General features: G+C 50.7%; 2 protein-coding genes and 1 long non-coding RNA gene across 17 annotated transcripts in view; 1 reads left to right on the forward strand and 2 right to left on the reverse strand.

Annotated features, from left to right (window-relative positions):
* Window positions 1–19,049, reverse strand: part of GNAS (GNAS complex locus) — a 66,253-nt gene that overhangs the window by 44,153 nt on the left and 3,051 nt on the right. For 4 of the 6 annotated variants that reach the window (XM_061437040.1, XM_061437038.1, XM_061437037.1 and 1 more), the window contains exon 1: window positions 7,931–9,914. The exons of 1 other annotated variant lie outside the window; for it this stretch is intronic. In XM_061437040.1, coding sequence (XP_061293024.1) covers window positions 7,931–9,899 — 1,969 coding nt within the window. In that variant the 5' untranslated portion in view covers window positions 9,900–9,914. Of the gene's footprint in view, window positions 1–3,577; window positions 3,582–7,930; window positions 9,915–19,049 lie in introns of those variants that run through there. One more of the 6 variants, XM_061437045.1, reaches the window with a different exon arrangement.
* The window catches only part of LOC133259478 (neuroendocrine secretory protein 55), a 56,408-nt gene that overhangs the window by 33,623 nt on the left and 3,736 nt on the right, over window positions 1–19,049 (reverse strand). The window lies entirely within an intron of this gene.
* The window catches only part of LOC133259480 (uncharacterized), a 30,317-nt gene continuing 23,005 nt past the window's right edge, over window positions 11,738–19,049 (forward strand). For 3 of the 10 annotated variants that reach the window (XR_009740412.1, XR_009740419.1, XR_009740411.1), the window contains exons 1-3: window positions 11,739–12,685; window positions 14,252–14,436; window positions 15,158–15,328. This is a non-coding gene — a long non-coding RNA (uncharacterized LOC133259480). Of the gene's footprint in view, window positions 13,613–14,251; window positions 14,437–15,157; window positions 15,329–19,049 lie in introns of all 10 variants that reach the window. The other 7 variants (XR_009740414.1, XR_009740418.1, XR_009740410.1 and 4 more) reach the window with 4 other exon arrangements.

The raw sequence follows: 19,049 nt of genomic DNA on the forward strand, positions 1-19,049 counted from the left end.
TATGTGTGTGTGTGTATTGTGTGTATGTGTATATTGTGTGTATATGTGTGTTACTGGCATCTAGTAGGCAGAGGTTAGAGATGCTCCCACACATTCTACATTACACAGGTTGGTCTCCATGGCAACATGTCAGTGGTCTGCCTGTGGAGGACCCCTCTGTTATACAGAGTCCCCTGAAAATGCTAAAATCCCAGCAGAGAGCCAGCAAGGAGAAGTCACAGTTTAAGAATAAGAGACTAGGTTTGACCAAAGCTCCAGGGCCTTACCAACCAAAGGGGTTTTGACCAGAACCTGGGCTTTGTCCTGGGGTGGGGCTGCAGGGAATAGGGACCCTCCTCTGTCTTGGCTGGTTCTCCTCTTCCCCTCTCGCTGTCACTACAGATTCGACACCTTTCTTCTGCCTGTACCACCTCACCATCTAGTGGTCACCTGAAATACCAACTCACTCCCACCATCTCTTGGCCCTTCTAGAGTCAGTCAGTAAAAAAAACAATTCATATTTGGGGGTGGGCAGTGGGTGGAAGGACCCCTGAATGACATATATGATTTTATGAATAAGTTAATGAAGTAGACTGTGGGCCTCCCAGACCTATCCAGAGAACACTGATTGAGAATTAACATGGACACTTTCTATAACTTCAGAAACTACAAAGGCCAAAAAGACTTAGGAGGTACCTTACGGAACCGCAGATAAACAAGCAGCATCTTCTTAAAACAGAGTGTCCATGTGCCCCAGCAATTTCAGTGGCTGTGTACCTCATAAGTGACACGGCCTATTTCAACAGGTTGGTTTGTTTTCTTTTTCAGATGGACCAGTTAGCTACTTGCATGGCTAAAGAAACAGAGGCCCAGGCCTGTGGTCCCCCAGGTCAGTGGGGCCTGGATGGAGACTTGCTGAGATGCAGGACCTCGCTCTGTATCCTTCAGCAGAGCCCTGGCAAGCAGCCTGTCTTGGCCATGGACTACATTACAGTGTGTGCTTTTAGTCTGTGTGCCTCATCACAGGAATTACTGTTTCTTTTTAAAAATCCCACAGCTATAAACTTACCTGAATGAAGGTTCCCTGTAAAAAAAAAAAATGTATATATATATATATCTTCACAGTCATTTGCAAATTAGCAATCAGTTTGAGGCAAGGCAAAACTGCTCAGAGAGGAAAGAGAAGTGAGGTGCTCTGGTCTTCTGATCAAAGGGAAGAGGTGAAAGCTGGATAAATCAAGTTCTTTTTCCCTTAGAAGAATTGGCGCTGTGTGCTGATATAGAGGTTGGGAAAGCTTGTCTGTGGCACGCCTTCAAAAGTGAGTACGAGAGTTCCCTTCCCATTATCAACTCATTAAGGGAAGTTTAAGGTACTCACTCTGTCCTACACACCAAGTGTGTGTGACAACTTCAGAAACATTGACTGACTCATAATAAATTTGGGATCCGATAACAATTTATGCCTTTATACCTCCCTCCTCGCCCCAATTTGAATCATTAAGAAACGTTCAGTAAGATCTCATGTTCAAGTTCTGTGGGCAGAACTCCACGAGTCAAAAGGCTTGAGAATTCTCCTGAGGTTTAACAAATTACCCTGCAGTGCATTCTTCCTCTAAGGCAGGATGGCAGCGCATGCTCCCTTACGTTCACTGCTCTGTCACGGATCAGTCCCCTACTGTCCTTCTCTGTTACAGCCCCCAGTTGCTGCCTGGGTGAAAGTACTCCAGGAATTCTGACTGGAGGGGGCTGCGCCTCTCAAGGGTTTGCTGTTTGTCAGAGACCAGAGCGTCTCAGGTCTCAGCTGAGCATGTCATCAGCAACCAGGAAAAGTCAAACGTGGGTATTTTTGCGTGTTGTTCCCTACCTCATTCTCGGAGGGTCTTCTCATCTTCCATTCCCAGTGGCTGGCCGCCTTCTCCATCTGGCTGTCGGAAGGAAAACTAGAGACAATCTTTTTTTTTTTTTTTGCATGTGTAATAAGCACAGAGCAATCAGTGCTCAGGACCCCGGGCTCAACCACAGTAGTGATATGATTTATAGATAAGGGCTAATAAAGAGGAGGAGGTGGGGGGGCGGCAGCGGGGGATCCAAGAGGGGAGTAGGTAATACTTTCTCAGGACAGGTGAAAAATAAGCTCCCACCTCATCTTGTCACTCACCTAACAGTGACTCCACACCATCATAAATGTGTCGGTCTACTGCTTGGGTTGACTCTTGTTTATAAAACCTGTATAAAGAGTGTATTCGGAAATGTTGAGATGGGAAAGACAGGATGGGTGCCTAGGATTTTTAGAATTTTAAGTCTCACAGGGAATACCGTAAACAAAGAAAATAAGCAGTGACTTCCCTGGTGGCTCAGTGGTTAAGACTCTGCATTGCCAATGCAGGGGGTGTGGATCCGATCCCCGGTAGGGGAACTAAGATCCCACAAGCCAAGAAAATATGAAACAAACAAGCAAATAAAAACCCTCACTTGGACCAAGGAGAGAAAAATCCAGGAAGACAAGTAGACTCCTAAAAATAATGGCTGCCATTTATCGGACACTTATATGTGCCAAGCACTTAGTTAAAGGCTCCTCTCAGTTTTTAGTACCTGATGCCCATTTTAGACAATGAAGGAAAAGGACACATCCTTCTCTGATTCTTCTGGAAACACCCCTCCCCTCCCTTTTCACAGGCTCCTTGGCCTACGCCAATGGTCAGTTTGTATCTGGGGCTTCCCGTTAGCCTTCCCCAGTTCTATAAAGGCCACTTGGACTAGTTGACCCTTTAGAGGAATCCCAAAGAGAGACCCCGGCCCGACTTTCACCATCTTATGCCCCGCGTGACCATGGGCCAGAACAGGAATCTGATGGAACAAAGACTCTTTCAGTCTCATTCAATGAAATCTGTTGAGGTTGGTGTTAACAGGGCCAGAGTCTGAGTTCCTCTTCTTGGGGGGGCCACCAGGGCTGGACAGGGTTAATTAGGCTGACCAGTGCTTGCAGTTTCCTCCTCAACTAACTTTTTTCATTGTTAGTGGGGACCCTGTCACATCAATTGGCCCTGCCCTTTCTATTTTGAAAATCCCTACACTTTCAGAGGAATTAGATTTTGAAATGGACAATGGGCATGTTAATTTCACATTCCATTAGGAAGGCCAAGAGGCACAAGGTGAGCTGGGATGAACTCCACCTCTGGCACAGGTTAAAGAACCCAAGAAGTGTAGAGGACAGTTTGCTTTTGCAATCTACACATCTTCCCAAAATCACTTCATGGGGAGGGATTTGGAGGGTCACAGTTCTGCTGGGGGTGAGAGGTACGTTTCATATGGTGGGGAAATCGACTCTAAAAAGATGCATGGTTGATATGGAGAATTTCAAATCTAGTCAGTTAGGTTACCTTCTCTAAAAAAGATTTTTTTTTTCTTTTTTGCTTAATATCAACCTTCCTCCATAAAAGTCAAAGGTGATTTCTAAGATTATGCACTGACTCTCACTAAGAAGGAATTAACCCTGACTAAAAGGAAGGAATACTTTTTAAAAAATAATCACTATGAAGAATATTGAGCAAGAGTTATTTTAATAGGGTCATTAGATCCAGGCCAGGAGATTCTAAACAAGTCTATTACACTGGAACACTAAAAATGGAGGGGGCTAGGCATAAAAGCAACTATTTTTAAATGATGATGATGATGATATATATATATATATATTTTTTTAATAGAAACCTGAGTAAAGAGAAAAACTTTAGACCTCGCTAACGAATACTTCTGGGGAATTTTTAAAAGACTTTAAGGAAAACCTGCTTTTAAAAAAAGAAGTCCAACAAACAAACTAAGGCAGTGGTGTTGGCAGATGGGTTACAACAAATGTGGAAACAAAACACCACCAGAACAGTGACAGGTATTCCAGAAATGGGGAGGCTCACGTTTCACGGACACACAGTGGACATTTATAAGCAGGGATCTGTCTGGTTCTGGCTATAATTCAGGAAGCAGAAGACTGCTGGACACCTGTCATCCGACAAGGGAATTAGGGAACACACAGCACACTTACAAAACGACGCCTTGTAGCGTATCACCGCATTCTGGGGACAAGCAGTGAATTAGAAACTTGAGACTCCCTCACTGATCTTGCAGAGTTGAGCAAAAGTACCTGACATTTAATCACTAGGCTTTTGGTTTATTTGCCTATGAAATGGGGTCCCATCACATTTTTATTGCCCAAGACTGTTGCAAAGGCATTTTAAAAATACAGTAAGAATGTGCTATCATTATGTGTAATCATTACTATTACAGGTTACTAATAACTTTGAAGGCAGTGAAGCTGTTCCTTTCAAGCTGGGGGTGGGGAAGTAAGGAGGTGGGAGGAATAAACAAAAAAGTAACAAACCTTATTTTTTTTTGCTTAATACCAGTTTTCCAAGGTATCTGTAATGTAGGCAAATGATAAAAATTAACATAGCTATATAGAAAAATGGTTTTATTTGAAGGAGAATCTGTAGGAAATTGGATTTTAAAAGGCAAGGAAGAGATTTTTGGCCTGATAAGCCATGACTTTCTCACTGCAGCAAATGACTCAGTGGAGGCATTTTGAATAAGGAAAAAAGGGCTGAACTGAAAAAGGAAAAGAAAAAAAAAAAAGGAAAGGGGTACTCTAGCAGGATGAGATGGAGCCCTCATTGTTGTGCTTGGTGGCATAAATGATCATACAATTGAGACTCACTGTATAAATAAAGTGTCATGGCAGAATAGCCATTATTATATATATAGCATTTACCTGCACAATTTTAATAAATGTAGTAGCTACTAAGAAATTCTAACCTAGCAGTCCCTTCAATTCTTAAAGGAAAATGACAGAATCACCCAAATTAGGTTTCCAAAAAAACATGTTTAAGCCACTGAAATTACTCAGAAAGGCAACAGAAACGTGGAAATAAACCTACCATTGGATAGTGTTGAGTAAGAAATGGGCTTCACTTTTTTTTAGCCATTCTAGAATTTCAGTCATGTTATCGACTATCTAACCATTTATCTTTTTAAGATTCTCTATAATGTGTTTAAGCTGTTTGGGCAATAAAAATGGGGAAGCTATATACACAGAATGCACACACATTGTTAAAGCAGCAGTTGAATCTGTATGTCACAAATTATCAAAAAGATGGTCATTTGGTCTGCATTTTCCGGGGTGGGCATGTACGGATGTCTTATGTGTTAGGATTTAAATATTAGTGAAAACGTTTGTCCTACATGTACATGGGTCTTCACCCTGCCTTCTCTCCCCGTCCCCAATCAGTCATTCAGATCCAGTGGGGTACCTCTCTTGTCACTTCAGCAAAAAAACAAAACAAAACAAAATCTTATCAGATTGCAGCCTGGCTCAACAAGCCACATGGACACGGCAGGCAACCTGGCTTTCTGAATTCAGGTTTTCCTGATAGACAGGGCTCAAGGCTCACTGGACTACACTGCATGCAAAGGTGCTCGACCTGGGTGTAGGGCCAGGGTGATGCAGGTGAGCCCAGCTAATCTTCTTTATAAGGCAAATTTTCTCCCCTGCATCAAAATAAGAGTAAGCAAGGGAAACTTCTAATGTTCTTTAAGGCTCAGCCTCAGACATGAACTGTTTGCTGCAGGGTAGATGTTTGTATAACCTATGGCAGAAGCCTCCAGTCTTGATTTAAGTGGATGATGCTCCCCACCCTAAAGCCCCAGAATAGGGGATTCCGGGAATGGAGCAAAGGAGAATTTAGTGAAGATCTGCTTGAAAGATTTTTACAAATGAGGCAACTGAGGCTGCAGCATGTGAGGGACACTGCCAACTAGGCATCAAGTGCACACTGTGCCTTGGCTCTCCTGTCTGCCCCTAGTTATGGCCCCTCCCCATCACAGGTGTGCTACCCAGTGCTATGTTTGGAATGTTGACATGGAACTGTTGTGGCAAAATCAGCTGTCCGCAGGAGAAGAACACACTGTCGTTTGAGGCTCTGGGCCTTTAGTGCAGTTAGGGCATCTGAAGTGTAAAACTACCTCCCTCCTGGATGTTTTTGAGGGAAATGATGCTGTCCTTATTTCCCTGGGTGGGCAAGAATAAAATGACCATCACATTTAAAACTGTGACTTGTGAGAAGCACACATCACAATAGCACACAGTTATATGGCACATTACAAAATATTTAACAAATGTAGCACAGCCTGAAAAATTGTAACCTTTAAATTCCTTGAGAGGGCTTAGAGAATAAGCAAAATAAAGAAATTAGGATTGTGGAGTTTCACTTTTGAAATCTTCACTTAAGCCACACATTCAGATCTTTGCTAATTGCTGCTCTGATTAACTGTGGCACAGGAATCAAGACCCAGATTTGAGCTAAGGAGAATCTAGGGGAGGCGGAAGGAGGGAGGGGGACTGGGCGGGGCCAGGGAGGGACTGGGGAGATGCAGCAGAGGGTCTTGTTTCGGGGGGAGGAGGAGGCTGTTGGAAAGGTGAGGGGAGGAGGAGGGCGGAGGCCAGGGCCGTCAACGGTATCCTCCCAATGGAATTATTAACAGATCTTTTAATGTTTTTGTATCCCAAGCCCATATGCAGAGGGTCTTACCTTTGAGCCTCTCTGCCCCCAGCTAAAGCTGCTTGAAAAAATTCACATGTAAACATTTACATGTCTCACAGTTTTTTCACATTTTATCCACACACTTAAAATACACTGGAAGCATGTTTTAAAAAGTTTTATTTTAATTGCATTTCAAACACAAGATGGGCATTCAACTCCCAACGCATAACCTCTCTCTTAGAACCAAGCCCCTCCTACTGTATTTGGTAAACGGGTAAAGGATTGGCTTACCTCAGGCTCTTCCCTAGGTTAAAAAAAAATGATTTCATAGTTCTTAAACATAGCCACGCCCATCCCCTGGAACCAGTCCCGGTGTGGTTTGTAGGGTTTTTTTGCCCCTCCTCCCTTCATCCCCCACCAGGTAAGCTGAATGTGTGCAGAATACCAAATTTTTGCGCGCAGCCCCAGATACCTGCGTGTCTGGTTTTCAACCGTAAAGGCGGGAGGGTTTGGCGAACGAATAAGAAGTGAGGAAACGCTTAGCGCAAAGGGGAAAAAAGAGAGAAAGACAGACAGAAAATAGGTTATGGAGGCCGCCCGGAGGCGGCCCCCGCCCCCAGCTCAGCCAGCGGCCCCACATCCTCCCAGGCATCTCCCGCTACTTTCTCAGGCTTTTCGCGCCGCCAGTTTCGCGCCGCCCGCTGCAGAGCGCCAGCGCCAGCACACAGGTACCGCCGGAGTGTTGTGTGTTCACGGAAAGTTTTTGCCCGCGCAATGGCGCAAAACACAAGACAGCCCATTCCCCGGTACAAGTACACAGTCGGCGGGTAATTTAGGGGGTGCCAGGGATGGGGGTTGGAGAACACTTGAGGATACCATGCACAGGCGGACACAATGTGGACACCAATGCACACCCACAACAAGCTGTCTGATACCAGGAAGCTGAGCTGGGCGAGGCAGGGACGCACGTTCTCCATCAACCCCCAACCCACCGATGGCCCCAGCCAGCTAGCATGAGCGACCCCTGAGCGCCCCACCCCCCAGACACCACCACCCCGCCCCGCAGTTCCTGGCTCACCTGAAGCCCCCGCCTTTCTTGCCGTCCCCCACCCCACGACTCGCCGACGTGGTCTTACGATCGCTGGCACTGGTTTGTCCAGCTGGAAACGACCCTCAAGTGTTGTATTGCGCCATGTTTATCTCCCAAAGGGCACACACTCCCCCACCCAAGCCCACCCAAGATCCCTCCCGCTCCCAGGGCAAAGTTAGGGCCCCATGCTGGAACTTTCTGGCAGGTTCTTCCCGCCTCGGCCCAGACACCCCCCTCCCGCCGCCAGGCCCGGAGGCCCATCGGGCAGCCCTGCCACCCGCTCCCGGGGTTCCAGGGTGGCCCTGCTCCCCACGGGCAAAGTCCGCCGCATTACCTAGAAACAGCATGCGCTGCGTATGCGAGTTGTCCATCTTCTTGTTCTGGAGTTGCTTGGTGAACTGGCTGTGTCTCTTCTCGGACCACTTCTGGCCACGCTTCCCCGCGTTTTCCTTGCGGTCCTGTCTGCGCTTCTCCGCCAAGGCAACCTTCTTGACCTTGGGGCTGAAGGAGCCTCTGAACTGGGGGCTCTCGGATCCGAAGACGCAGCCTCGGAAGGCCCTGACGAGGAAGTTGGGGAGCAAGTTGCTCCGGGGCTTTCGGTGGCGGCGGTTTCGCTTGGACGAAAACCAGCGGCGGCATCCGAAGGTCCCATCGTCGGATTCGTCTTCGCTGTCGCTGCTGACCGATATCTGATCGTTGTAGAGGTAGCAGCAGCTGGGCTCTGACCTGCCCCGCCAGGCAGATGCGCGCGGAGGCTGCGGAACAGGCGGATCGGCAGCCTGGATCTCCGGGCTGGGGGGTCTAAGGAAACTGATCTCGGGTCGCGCTCCCGAGGTGGGCTTTGCCCAGGTGATAGGAGTGGCCCGGGGGACGGAGGCTGCCCGGGGGACGGAGGCTGCCCGGGGGACAGTGGCTGCCCGGGGGACAGTGGCTGCCCGGGGGACAGGAGCCGCCCGGCCAACAGGGGCTCCCCTGGTGACAAGAGCGGCCGGGGCTGCCCCAGCGGCAGGAGCGGCTGGGGCGGCAGGGGCGGCAGGAGCGGCTGGGGCAGCAGGAGCGGCAGGGGCTGCTCCGGCGGCAGGGGGTTCTGGAGCAGCCGAGGCTGCCTCGGCGGCTGGAGCGGCCAGTGCTGCCTCGGTGGCGGCGGCAGGGGCTCCGTCCCCGGGATCGGGGACCTTGCCTCCCTCTGCGGCTGTGGTGGCTGAGCCTCCCTCCATCTCGGCTGCTTCTCCCTCGGCTGGGGGTCTCTCTCCCTCTGCTTGCTCTCTCTCAACGGGAGCTCCGGAGACCTCGATGCGCAGATCATCAAGCGCGACTGGGGGGCTGTCCATGTCGCCGGGAGCGTCATCGACCCCAACGGGGGCGCTGCCAACCTCGCGCGGGGGTCTGGAGACCTCCATCGGGGGGCTGTCTCCCGCGAAGTGTGGAAGAGGTCTGACAGCCTCTCGAGATGGGCTGCCGATGATGCCGGGGACCCAGAGGGGGGGCTCGTTCGCGGCGGGAGTGAGGAGGATCGCACTCGAGACCGCGACTGTCGTGATCTGGCTGCCCCCACCGCCGTCGATCTGTGGGATAGCTCGGGGGAGCCCAGGAGGTGGGCTGTCGTTCCCCAAGGCTGCTCCATCAAACTCGAATGGCAGATCCTCCTCGAGGGGAGGGCTGCATCCTCCTCTGATGCCTGCGTTTTCAGGTCTGATGGCTCGGGGCTCCTCGGGAGGAGCCCTGAAGACCACCGAACCTGGGCCTCCTGGAGCAAGGTCTGAGACCTGCAAGGGAGGTTGGTTCTCTCCCTGGTCTGGCTGCTCAAACTCAAAAGGCATAGCTTCTTCTGGTGGAGGGCTGTAGCTTCCCAGGCTTGGAACGGCCTCAGGGGAGGCTCCGGGCTCCATGACCGGTGGGCTGAAGGCCTCAAGGCCTGCACTGGTCCCAGTGGTGTCTCCAGGATGCTCCAGGGTAGGCCAGAAGCTTCCCAAGCTGGCCTGCTCGACCTCGAAGGGCATGGCTTCCTCGGGAGGTGGGCTGTACCCTCCATGGGCTCCAGCTTCCTTGATGGCCTGGCCGAGGTCCTGGAAGTTGGGTCTGGAGACCTCTGGGGGTCCACAGGCTTCGCCTTCAGTCTCGATGGGGATGGGCTCGCTGTGAGGCGGTGGGGTCTCCATCTCTTCGGCTGGGCCAGGCCCAGCACCGGGGGCAGCTGCCCCTGGGGCCTCCAAAGGTGGTTGCTCGGGCTGTTCCCCGAGTTCAGGGGGGTTATTGCGTTGTCCTGACATATTATTGCCGTCGAGGCAGTTGCGCACGCCCATAACACGGTGGCGGCTTCTTAAAATAAACTTGGGGCCCCGTGAGACGGAGCACCCAACCGAACTAGGGTGAAAAAAATATTTTCAAAAAATTTAAATCAAAGTACCAGCTGGAAAGTTCTCCGACCTCACTTTCCAACCCTAGTGAGGTCTAGGGGTTCAGGGGTTCAAGGCCTTGAACCCCAGACCATGGCAAAAACAAGTCTATTTTTGCTGGTTGAGTCTTGGCTCCTTTCTGATCACTTTTTCTCCCCTCAGGCTGCTCCTGCCCCCCCCCACCACCACCACCTTTGGCCTTACTTGTCCCCTTCTTTCTCTTTTGCTCAGTCCCAGGCCAGCCCCGCCTGCTTGGATCAGAGGAGCGCGCCGATTCGGTCCGAAAATCGCTCGTCGTGCTCTTTTTCGGCCACCAGAGGACGCAGGTTCAGTGTCGAGATGGCTCTGGGAGCCGGCGCCAGGCTCCGGGAGCCCCAGACTTTGGGTAAGGGGGCTGATGCGCGCAGGCCTCGCAGGGACGTTTTGGCTCCTTCCAGTCCTCTCCCTGACTGATTTGGAGTGTTTCTCCTCTCTTCTCCCCTGGTCAGAGAGAGCGCTCTCCTGCGTTGCAGGACACGTGACGCAAGACGTGGGCCCCGGGCTGCGGGAGCGCAGGAGCTGAACCCCTCCCTCCCAGACCCAACAGACTCTCCTCGGGGGGAGGGGGGACTGCAGGAGTGTTTCGTAACCCCAAACTACCCCTGAACCTCTGAGCCGCAGCCCCCAGCCCTGGGCATCCTCAGATCCTAAGTCCCGAGTCTGGAGCGCAAGGCTTCGGGCGCGTGCAAAGGGGGTGCAGGAGCGCGCGGGGATGCGACAGGTGGTCGTGAGCCCACCGGCGGAGCAGACAAGTGGCGAGGGCAAAGGGGCTGACGAGTGTGAGCATGCAATTTGTTTTTAAAATGTGTTGGGGGTACTTTACATCGCTTCTACGGCTTTTGTTTGCCGGTTGCCGAGGCTGGCTCCTATAAATTAGCACATCAATGTCCCCCATCCCCACCACATTCTGGGGTCTCTGCAGTGGCCTAGGGTGACGCAGGCAGGGTTCTTCCCCGTTCATGGGGACGACGATAAATACAAGGGAGTAAGAGGGTCTTGGGTATCTACTACCAAGACCCTCCCAAGCGGTAGCTGCCGCGGCACGGAACTGGGGGTTGCGGGACGCACACAGGGACCCCACAGACTGAAGGCCCCAGAGTTCCAGAGGTCCTGTTGTTCTGGGAAAGGGCTAAATGGAATTTCAGTTGAGATTTATGGCCGGTTTAAGGTGGTCTCGGAGACTGAAAAACCCCGTGCGCACCGAACCCAAAGATACAAACCGTGCCGTGCGGGCAGCTGCGACCGCTGTGCGCTTGTTCCCCGCTTCGGGCACCGGCTGCGGGGTTGATCAGTCAGCTCCTCTAGCCCCTCTCCAGCCCCCTTCAAGTTCTTCTCGTCTCGCTATGGGTCCCCCAGAACAGCTGCTTTACTTTTCGAATGCCTGAGCCCGCTGAGGCGGCACTAAGTCCGGCCACAAACCCGGCACTCGTCCGGCTTGAGCTCCCATCGCCGTCGCTGTAGTGCGTGGTGGGCTCAGAGCCGGCAGGGATAAATGCCAACACCACCTGGGTGGGCTTGGCGTGTGCATGGACACAGATCAAGGTTTGGGGGTCTGCGGAGGGATTTGAGCCCCAGGAAAAATTTGCTGCGTGTGGTTCATGTAAGACCCGGGACTCAAGCATATCTGTCTCGCCAGTGGGTGACATGGACCCATGAGCCACTTTTAGATGGAAGGTAGCTGGGCAAGAAGGAGGTGATCACTTGGCCTTAGGGCGTGGGGAGGGATGGCGGGGTACGTGCAAGGTGGGCTGCGGCAAGCGGGGCGCATCGCTTAGGTCGCATCGCCTGGATCGCTGTATCTACGAGCCACAGTCAGGCGAACCACGTACGCACACACACTGCCACCTCGCTAAACCTAACACATCCCTCTTTGAACGAGGGGGTCAGAGCCACCGCGCATCACTGCCCCCCGTAAACCACCACCCATGCGGATGAGCTGTGCCGAGGAAAACTGACAAAGTCGGACCCCGGGTAACGTTTGGAGCCCCCCACCCCCACCCCAAGGGCGTATAATCTCAGCTCTTCGGGTCAACACACTTCCAAGTACCAACACTGAACTTTGGTCCAAACTTTGGACAACTACCCCCACACGTAACGGCTCAACCTTTTGAGCATCCACGGAATGTGCCAACTGGGTCGCAACAGTCAACTCACTCCCCTCCGACCCCAGTGCTGGGTCAGCCATTGGGCTGGGGTCACGCCAATCAAGGCTGCCTAGCGAATGAGCGGGGGGCGTCAGACCGGAAACCGGATATGAGTGGGAGGTCCAATAGGGGGCGCCGCGTTGGAACGCCCTAAGAGGTTGTGCCGCTGGGGTGGTTAAGAGCGGTTGGTGGGCGGGCGTATGGCGGCCAGGCCTGGGCTGCCACGAGGCCGGCTGGCGCTGTGGGGTCACTTCCTGATGCCCCAGGTCACCGAGGCTGAAAGGGGAGGTGGGGTCTCTCAGGGAGCAGCCCTCGTTCTCGCTGATGGCGGTGGGCAAACCCCTAAGAGGGATCCGCTGCCAGGGCGAGGCGAGGAGGCGGCGAAGGGCCTGCAGGTAGAGGGCCAAGACCCTGAGGAGAGAGGGGGCTCACTGCCCCGATGCAGAGGAACAGCCCCAGATGGATAAGGAGTTGAGGTCGTGGGGATGCTGAGCCCTGCCGAAGTGGAAGGTCAGTAGGCGTCGCGGTTTGGAGCCTCAAGGAGGCCGCGATGGGGGCCCTAAAGGGACGGTTTACACTCGCCAGGCCTCGCGCGCAGCCCACGTCACCGAGGCTCTTTCCTACAGCACCGTTCAACAGGAATGGGTGCAGAGTGTCTGTTCTGCATCCCCAGGAGCCTGTAGCACCTGGATTATTTGCCAGGAGAGCACACGCACTGATGGGATGAGGATCAGGCCGACAGTATCTTCCTTCCTAGAGGCTAAGCAACATAAAAATGAAAGAAAAGACCCCTCAACGGGGCGGGGGCGGGGGGGACTTTGATGGAGAAAATGGAGTTGCAGATGGGCCTCCACGAAGGGATGGATGGCTAGGCTGTGAGCAAAAGTGGGGGGATGGGAGACTTCGGCCTACCACGAACAAAGATCCAATAGTAAGAAACGTGGCACACGGCTAGATAAAGAGAACAGGTCACCCGGCCGGGCCTGGGGGAACAGTGGGAGAGAGAGGCAGGGAATACTGATAGTGTTTCTCTGAGGATGCCATGGAATAGCAGGGCAAGCAGTTTGGAGGCTTCTTTGGTAGGAAATGGAACAGATATTGAACTTTTTTTTTTTAATCCTCCAAGTGAGGATTTGAGCCTTGTTTTAGGGCGGGATTGGGGAAGTGTGGAGGATGGCCCTGCCGAAGAGAACAAAGGAGGCCCTGGCCGGTCATGACCTTTAAGGGAGAGAGAAACAGGCACAGTGAAGGAGGCAAGAAGACTGGAGGAAGGGACTCAGAGGGATCCCAGAGGACCCTCCAGCAACTCCCCGGTGCAACATGCAAGGGGCAGGGGAGCCCAGGTCTGGCACCTGGGATGGAGAAGTCAGGACCTGGAGAAAAGCTGGCATGGTGCCTAGCCAGTCTGGTTTTGGACCTGACAGAGGGGAGAAGGAGGTACAGTCTGGGTGGAGATTTCTTTCAGCCTATTATTTAGGAGGACGGGACCAAAGTCAAGACAAGACCCCAAATTCAAAGTGACAGTTATCCTTATTAGGATATGAAATCACTCGATCAGATAAAATCTTCAAGGGGAGAAATAAATTTGGTGATAGACTCTCAAACACTTGGAGCACTGGAGAGAAAAAGGGGGGACATAACAGGAAAGAGTGTTGGGCCTAGGAAGGGCCGGGTGGGAGCCGCCAGAGGGAAGAATTTAAGAATTGGTCAGCATAGCTCGTCTAGATGGCGGTTTCTCTGCCTTTACACAAGTTGCCTTCTGGGGCCAGGGAGTTCTGTGCTGTGGGGACTGTCCTGGGCACTGGAGGATGTCTAGGAGCATCCCTGGCCTCTACCCACTAGATGCCAGTAGCATCCCCTTCGTTGTAGCAACCAAAAATGTCTCTAAATTTTGCCAAGTGTCTTCTGGGAGGCAAAACCACCCCCAGTTGAAACCACTGCTGTGGGCTGAGAAAGGACCCTTAGACTCAAGTAGCAATTACCTTAATTTGAAGGTAAATTAGGATCAGGAAGAAAAGATTGCGGCATTTAATTCCAGTGTCCCCCTTTTGTCCACTCTTGTTTATTTCACTGTAGTGACTGGCTACTAGAATCTGAAAACCCCAAATCTCTTGGATGAGTGGGGATCAGAGCTGAAGCTTCATCACAAATCAGAAGTGGGACTTGAGAGACTAGCAGAAGGGTAGCCAGATGTTGGAAGAGCTGGCTAACCTGAAAGGCAGCTGGGTAGCCTCGCCACAGGGACCCAAGACACCCATATGGTAAGAGCTGGGGGTGATCAGCTGAGAGGGGCTAACTGGTGGCCACTCAGATTGGTGGGACTGTCTGGCGAGCCCATTCAGGGCTGGTGACCTTGTTGGCCAAGATAGAAACATGGCCTTGACCTGGATGGAGGTGGCCAGAGGGCACAGTTTTTAAGATCTGCCACTATGATTTTATAATTGCAAAGTATCACCTTAGGCATCATTTCCAATTCTGAATGGATTTCTGTCAGGGAAAAGGTAAATATTTTTAGAAATGAGCACGAAGGAGGAAGGAACATTAGTTAATGGGTTCATGTAGCCCAGAAGAGGAAGGCAGAGACTAGGGAGGGTGCCTGAAGAAAGACTGAACTGGGGTGAAGCTGCAGGCTGGGGTTTGGCGCCCACCCAGCAGGGCTTGTGCTAGGGTCTGCAGTGAAATGGTACTCTGAGAGGAGGAAAGCCTGGGCTGTCAGAAGCCAGCTGGAGGTTTCTTGAAAATTGTGTATCCTCAACTACTTAAAAAGAATAGGGTTTCTACACTTCATGCATTGAGAAAGGATGGGAAATACTACACATGTTTCAGTCAAACACTGCGTTTCTAAGGAAGTCAGTCTGTTCAGACCTGACAGCCCAGGTGCCACAGGAGTGATGAGCTGGCTTTTTGTAAAGAAGTAACCCCAAATGGAAAGACAGTATTTCTTCACTGTTGACTCTTAAACGGCACCAATGTCACCTGCAGGGACGTGGCCCCCTTCCTTGGCGGCCCCACATGACTCCCTGCCCGCCCGCCCACCAACTCCGTCTTCTGCTCTATTGACGCCTCCATGGCAGCACACGTCATAATCAGTGAACGATCGTCAGTGTACTTACGTCTGGAAGTTCTTCTTCATTGCTAAAGCCTATCCAGACTGTAAGTAGCTGCCTATCAGCTTTCTGTTTTAGTTCATCCCTGTATCCAATAAAGAGAAAGCAAAGTGGAAAAGGGTCCCTTGAGAGGGAGGAGAGGTAGGCAAGAGAGAAGAGAGCAGAAACCAGGACAAATTAACGATCCCTCTTCCTCTGGTGGTGGCATTTCCTCCCGGAAGGTGGGGGGATGCTTGGCAGTGGGGCAGTTTGCAAAGCCTTCTCTGCAGCCCCCATGTGTCATTAGCTGGCAGTGGGTTACTGTCAGGTGAGGAAAGGAGAATCTTTTCACCAGTTGTGAGGAAAAGGCAAAGGCAGAAATGAAAGGACAAAGGGAAGAGAATTCAGGCAACGATTATGTTTCTCAGCCTCCCAGTGACAAATGTTTTCTGAGTGCTGACTGAGTAGCAATAAGACTTTGATGCTGTTCAATTAATTACTGTTCAATTAGGACTCGCTGTGCCCATCCTTTTACCTCCCAGCATCTCCTCTGCCAGCCTCAGCCGGTGGAGGCAGCAGCAGTCTACTGCTGTCTGCAGAAGGGTCTGCGTGACCAAGCTATTTCAGCAAATGCCAAGTGCAGGGAAAATGTCTCCAATGGATGAGGCTCAGGAGCAGGCGCAGAGCGGATGTTACAGACAATGGCAGCCAGAGGTGTGAAAAGACTTGATCTCAGATTAAAAAGCCCCAGGGACCAAGGGTTCCCACCAAGAATCCAGCCCTCTTCGTTCAGCTAGCCCCTTCGTTCAGCTCATTAGCTGTCCTTGGTGGCCCTGATCTTGGAACGGCCACCCCATTCTGCAGCCAGACACGAGGCTGGCACCTGACCCCCTTGGGCTTGTAGGGTGGGTCCAGACATTCTTTACAGCCACCTGGACGGAGCTGTGGATTCCTCCTCTAGGCTGGCTGACGGTGCAGCTGAGAATTCCAGGGGAGGAAGTGGCTATTCCAGATTAGAGGAACAATGTCACCCTGGAACGGGGACTAAGAGGGGCAAAAGTTGGGGGTAGGAATGGTGGGAGGAAATCCCAGAAGAGACATTTGGCTTTAGTGGAAGCTCTATTTGAAATTTCGGTAATTCTTGGTGGAAATTCCAGGCCCCGAGGGGCTTCTTGGCTGCATGACTTATTCCTCTTGACTTTGTAAGGGGAATGGTATATTTCACCTTTGTGCACAACCTCAATTACCCAGAGCAAAGTCTCCTAATGAAATCTAATTGAGACAGCAACATAAGCCAGGGCACTCAGAAGCCGGCTCTTGCCTGGGGGAGGAGAAATTTGTCTTCTTCAGCTTGGGGGTGGGTGGGGGGCAGTCTTGGACTCTGTGATCCTCACACCCCTCAAGTTTGAGATTCAGGGACTCTCCCTGATCCAGAATCCAGGACTTAGGATTTAAACCATATAAAGCAAGGTTTCCTAGGTTGTAAATCTTCCCATTTGATTGAAGCATTTGAGGTGTATATATGACAGCTCGACTGCATCTATGAAATTGAAATTTCTGGGCCAGGCCTGTAAGAGACTCTCAGGGGGACAGTGACTGTAGGGTGACTAACCCACCGTCACCCTCAGCTGTGAAAAACGCTCTTCCTAATACTAAGCTGATGTTGAAGACTGCCATGGAGGCTCCTCTAAACCTTTTCCTCCCCAAATCTCTTGCTTCAGCCTGTTCTTTCTAGCCGTAACACAGGTTTTGTGATCCCCATCTCCAAACCTCAGCCTCCTTTCTTCTCAGGTGTCTCATCTCCCTCCATCTTTCCTTTTTCCTTTGACTTCCCCTACACTTTCCTTTTGTAGTCCTCAAATCTCCCACTGAATTACAGCACTGCATGCCCTGGAATGGGGAGGTGGGGGTGCTGCAGTGCCAGCTCCTCTCAGGTGTCCTGCATTTATTGGCTGGGTGCTTTCAGCAGGTGACAGTGGCCCCGCACTGCATACTCTTGGCCTTGGAAGAACTAAGTCACTAGGCTGTTCACTTGGACTTCTCTGCCATGTGAATTCACTAGCACCAGTATCGGGGGGGGTCTTGGGGGAAAAAACATGAGATTTAAAGAAAACAAACATCAGTAAAATTCATGTTATATATAGCCTTGTAATACGTAGCCCCCCCCCAACAAGGTTAAAATACAGAACAAAAATGGGATGTTAAATCACTTAATTTGACATAAATTAGTTTTTCTTAAACACTTTTAAAAAAACAATCTCATGCATTTGCAACAGAGTTAAGATTGGTTTGGGGGAGAGTGCAAAAAAACCTTAGCTATTCCAGGAGCCCACAGTAGAGAGGCAGATACATGGTGTATCTCTGAATCTGTGGTATTCACATTTCATGAATGAGGACTAATTCAGGAAAAAAATGTCTGAAAAAGCTCCTGGGAGGGAACGATCATGGGGGGGGGGGGGGGGAAGGTTGAAAGAAAACTGGTTTATCCTAATTAGCTGCAGCCTCTGAGCCAATTTTTCAGGTCAGTCCTCATCAGGACACTTTTAAGTGTTACTAGAACATATACTCTGCACTTGTGGTCAGTTTGAGGTTGGGAGTATTTGTCTGCTCTCTCCCCAAACGGCGAGCATCTCCAGGCTGCCTGCCCCCACCCTGAAAAGCCTATCTTCTGACCCTGCGATGAAGGAGGGCAGATGAGCAACAGCACACCTACAACAGACAGTAACTCTTAAGCTTAACAGCTGCTCTTCAGAAATCTAGGCACCCACCCCACCCCCCATCCTTGTTAGTAAGAGGTTGTGGTGGAATCCCGAATTCTCTAACCTGTCTGCCTGAATTCTCTAAATCCTATTTACGGATTTTTTTTTTTTTCTGACTTGCTTCTGCACCATTTTTGCCCCTAATGCAAAATCAGATTTGAGAAAATCAAATTAGACAAACACAAAAGAGAAAGAATTCTTCACAACTGGTGTTTTTATTTTATCAACCTTTCATTTGGGGGGGTGGGGCTCCTTTAGCATTAAAATCATTGATCTGAGTCAAACTGGGAAACTCTGGGCTTTACTTAGTCACCCTGCAGGTACTGGGAGCAGAAAGGGATGCTAGGACCCACTCTTCAGCTCCTTCATGTTCCATATGAAGAAACTGAGGCAGAGACCACTGGGCCTGACCTCAGCCTGCAGGCAGGTGTGGTCGATGAGCCTGAGGTCTTAGACCCAGCTGTCCAGCTCTGGGGCATCAGAATTTAGAAAACAGCGACATTAATGGCAAACCCGAAGAACAGGATGAGGAATTCCAGCCCTCATTCTAAAACGGGATTAAAGATGTAATTTGAGAATCTCATCGCCTTTTTGCTGGACAATTTTTAAGGGAAGGGCAGTCCTTGAGTTGGCATATGACATCACTCTGGAAGTTTGATTTGATTATAGTGATTTGTTTGTAATCTTTCTGTTAAGAGACATACTTTCCCAGCCACCAAGATTTTTGCTCAGTTTCCTCTCTGTAGCCTCCCTTTACCTGAAGCGCAGTGATAATATAGAAAAACTGAGTAAAATCCATGCATTTTTTTTTAAAGCTCATTTCTTACCAGCCTTGACGTTTCAGCTTTCTTCCTCATTAAACCTTCTATCAAAACTGCTAAAACTGAGGCTAAAGAGTAAAGGGGTGATAGCAGTTCCAGGGGAAAAGTTTCTAGTGCATTAAACAGACATTATCTTAAAACAATTCCAAACTTTAAAATTCCCAATTCCCGAATTCTGATAAACACAGATTAAATGTTTTCTTTGCCA

The sequence above is a fragment of the Bos javanicus genome, chromosome 13 (genome assembly GCF_032452875.1).
Source record: "Bos javanicus breed banteng chromosome 13, ARS-OSU_banteng_1.0, whole genome shotgun sequence".
In the NCBI taxonomy this organism is placed as follows: domain Eukaryota; kingdom Metazoa; phylum Chordata; class Mammalia; order Artiodactyla; family Bovidae; genus Bos; species Bos javanicus.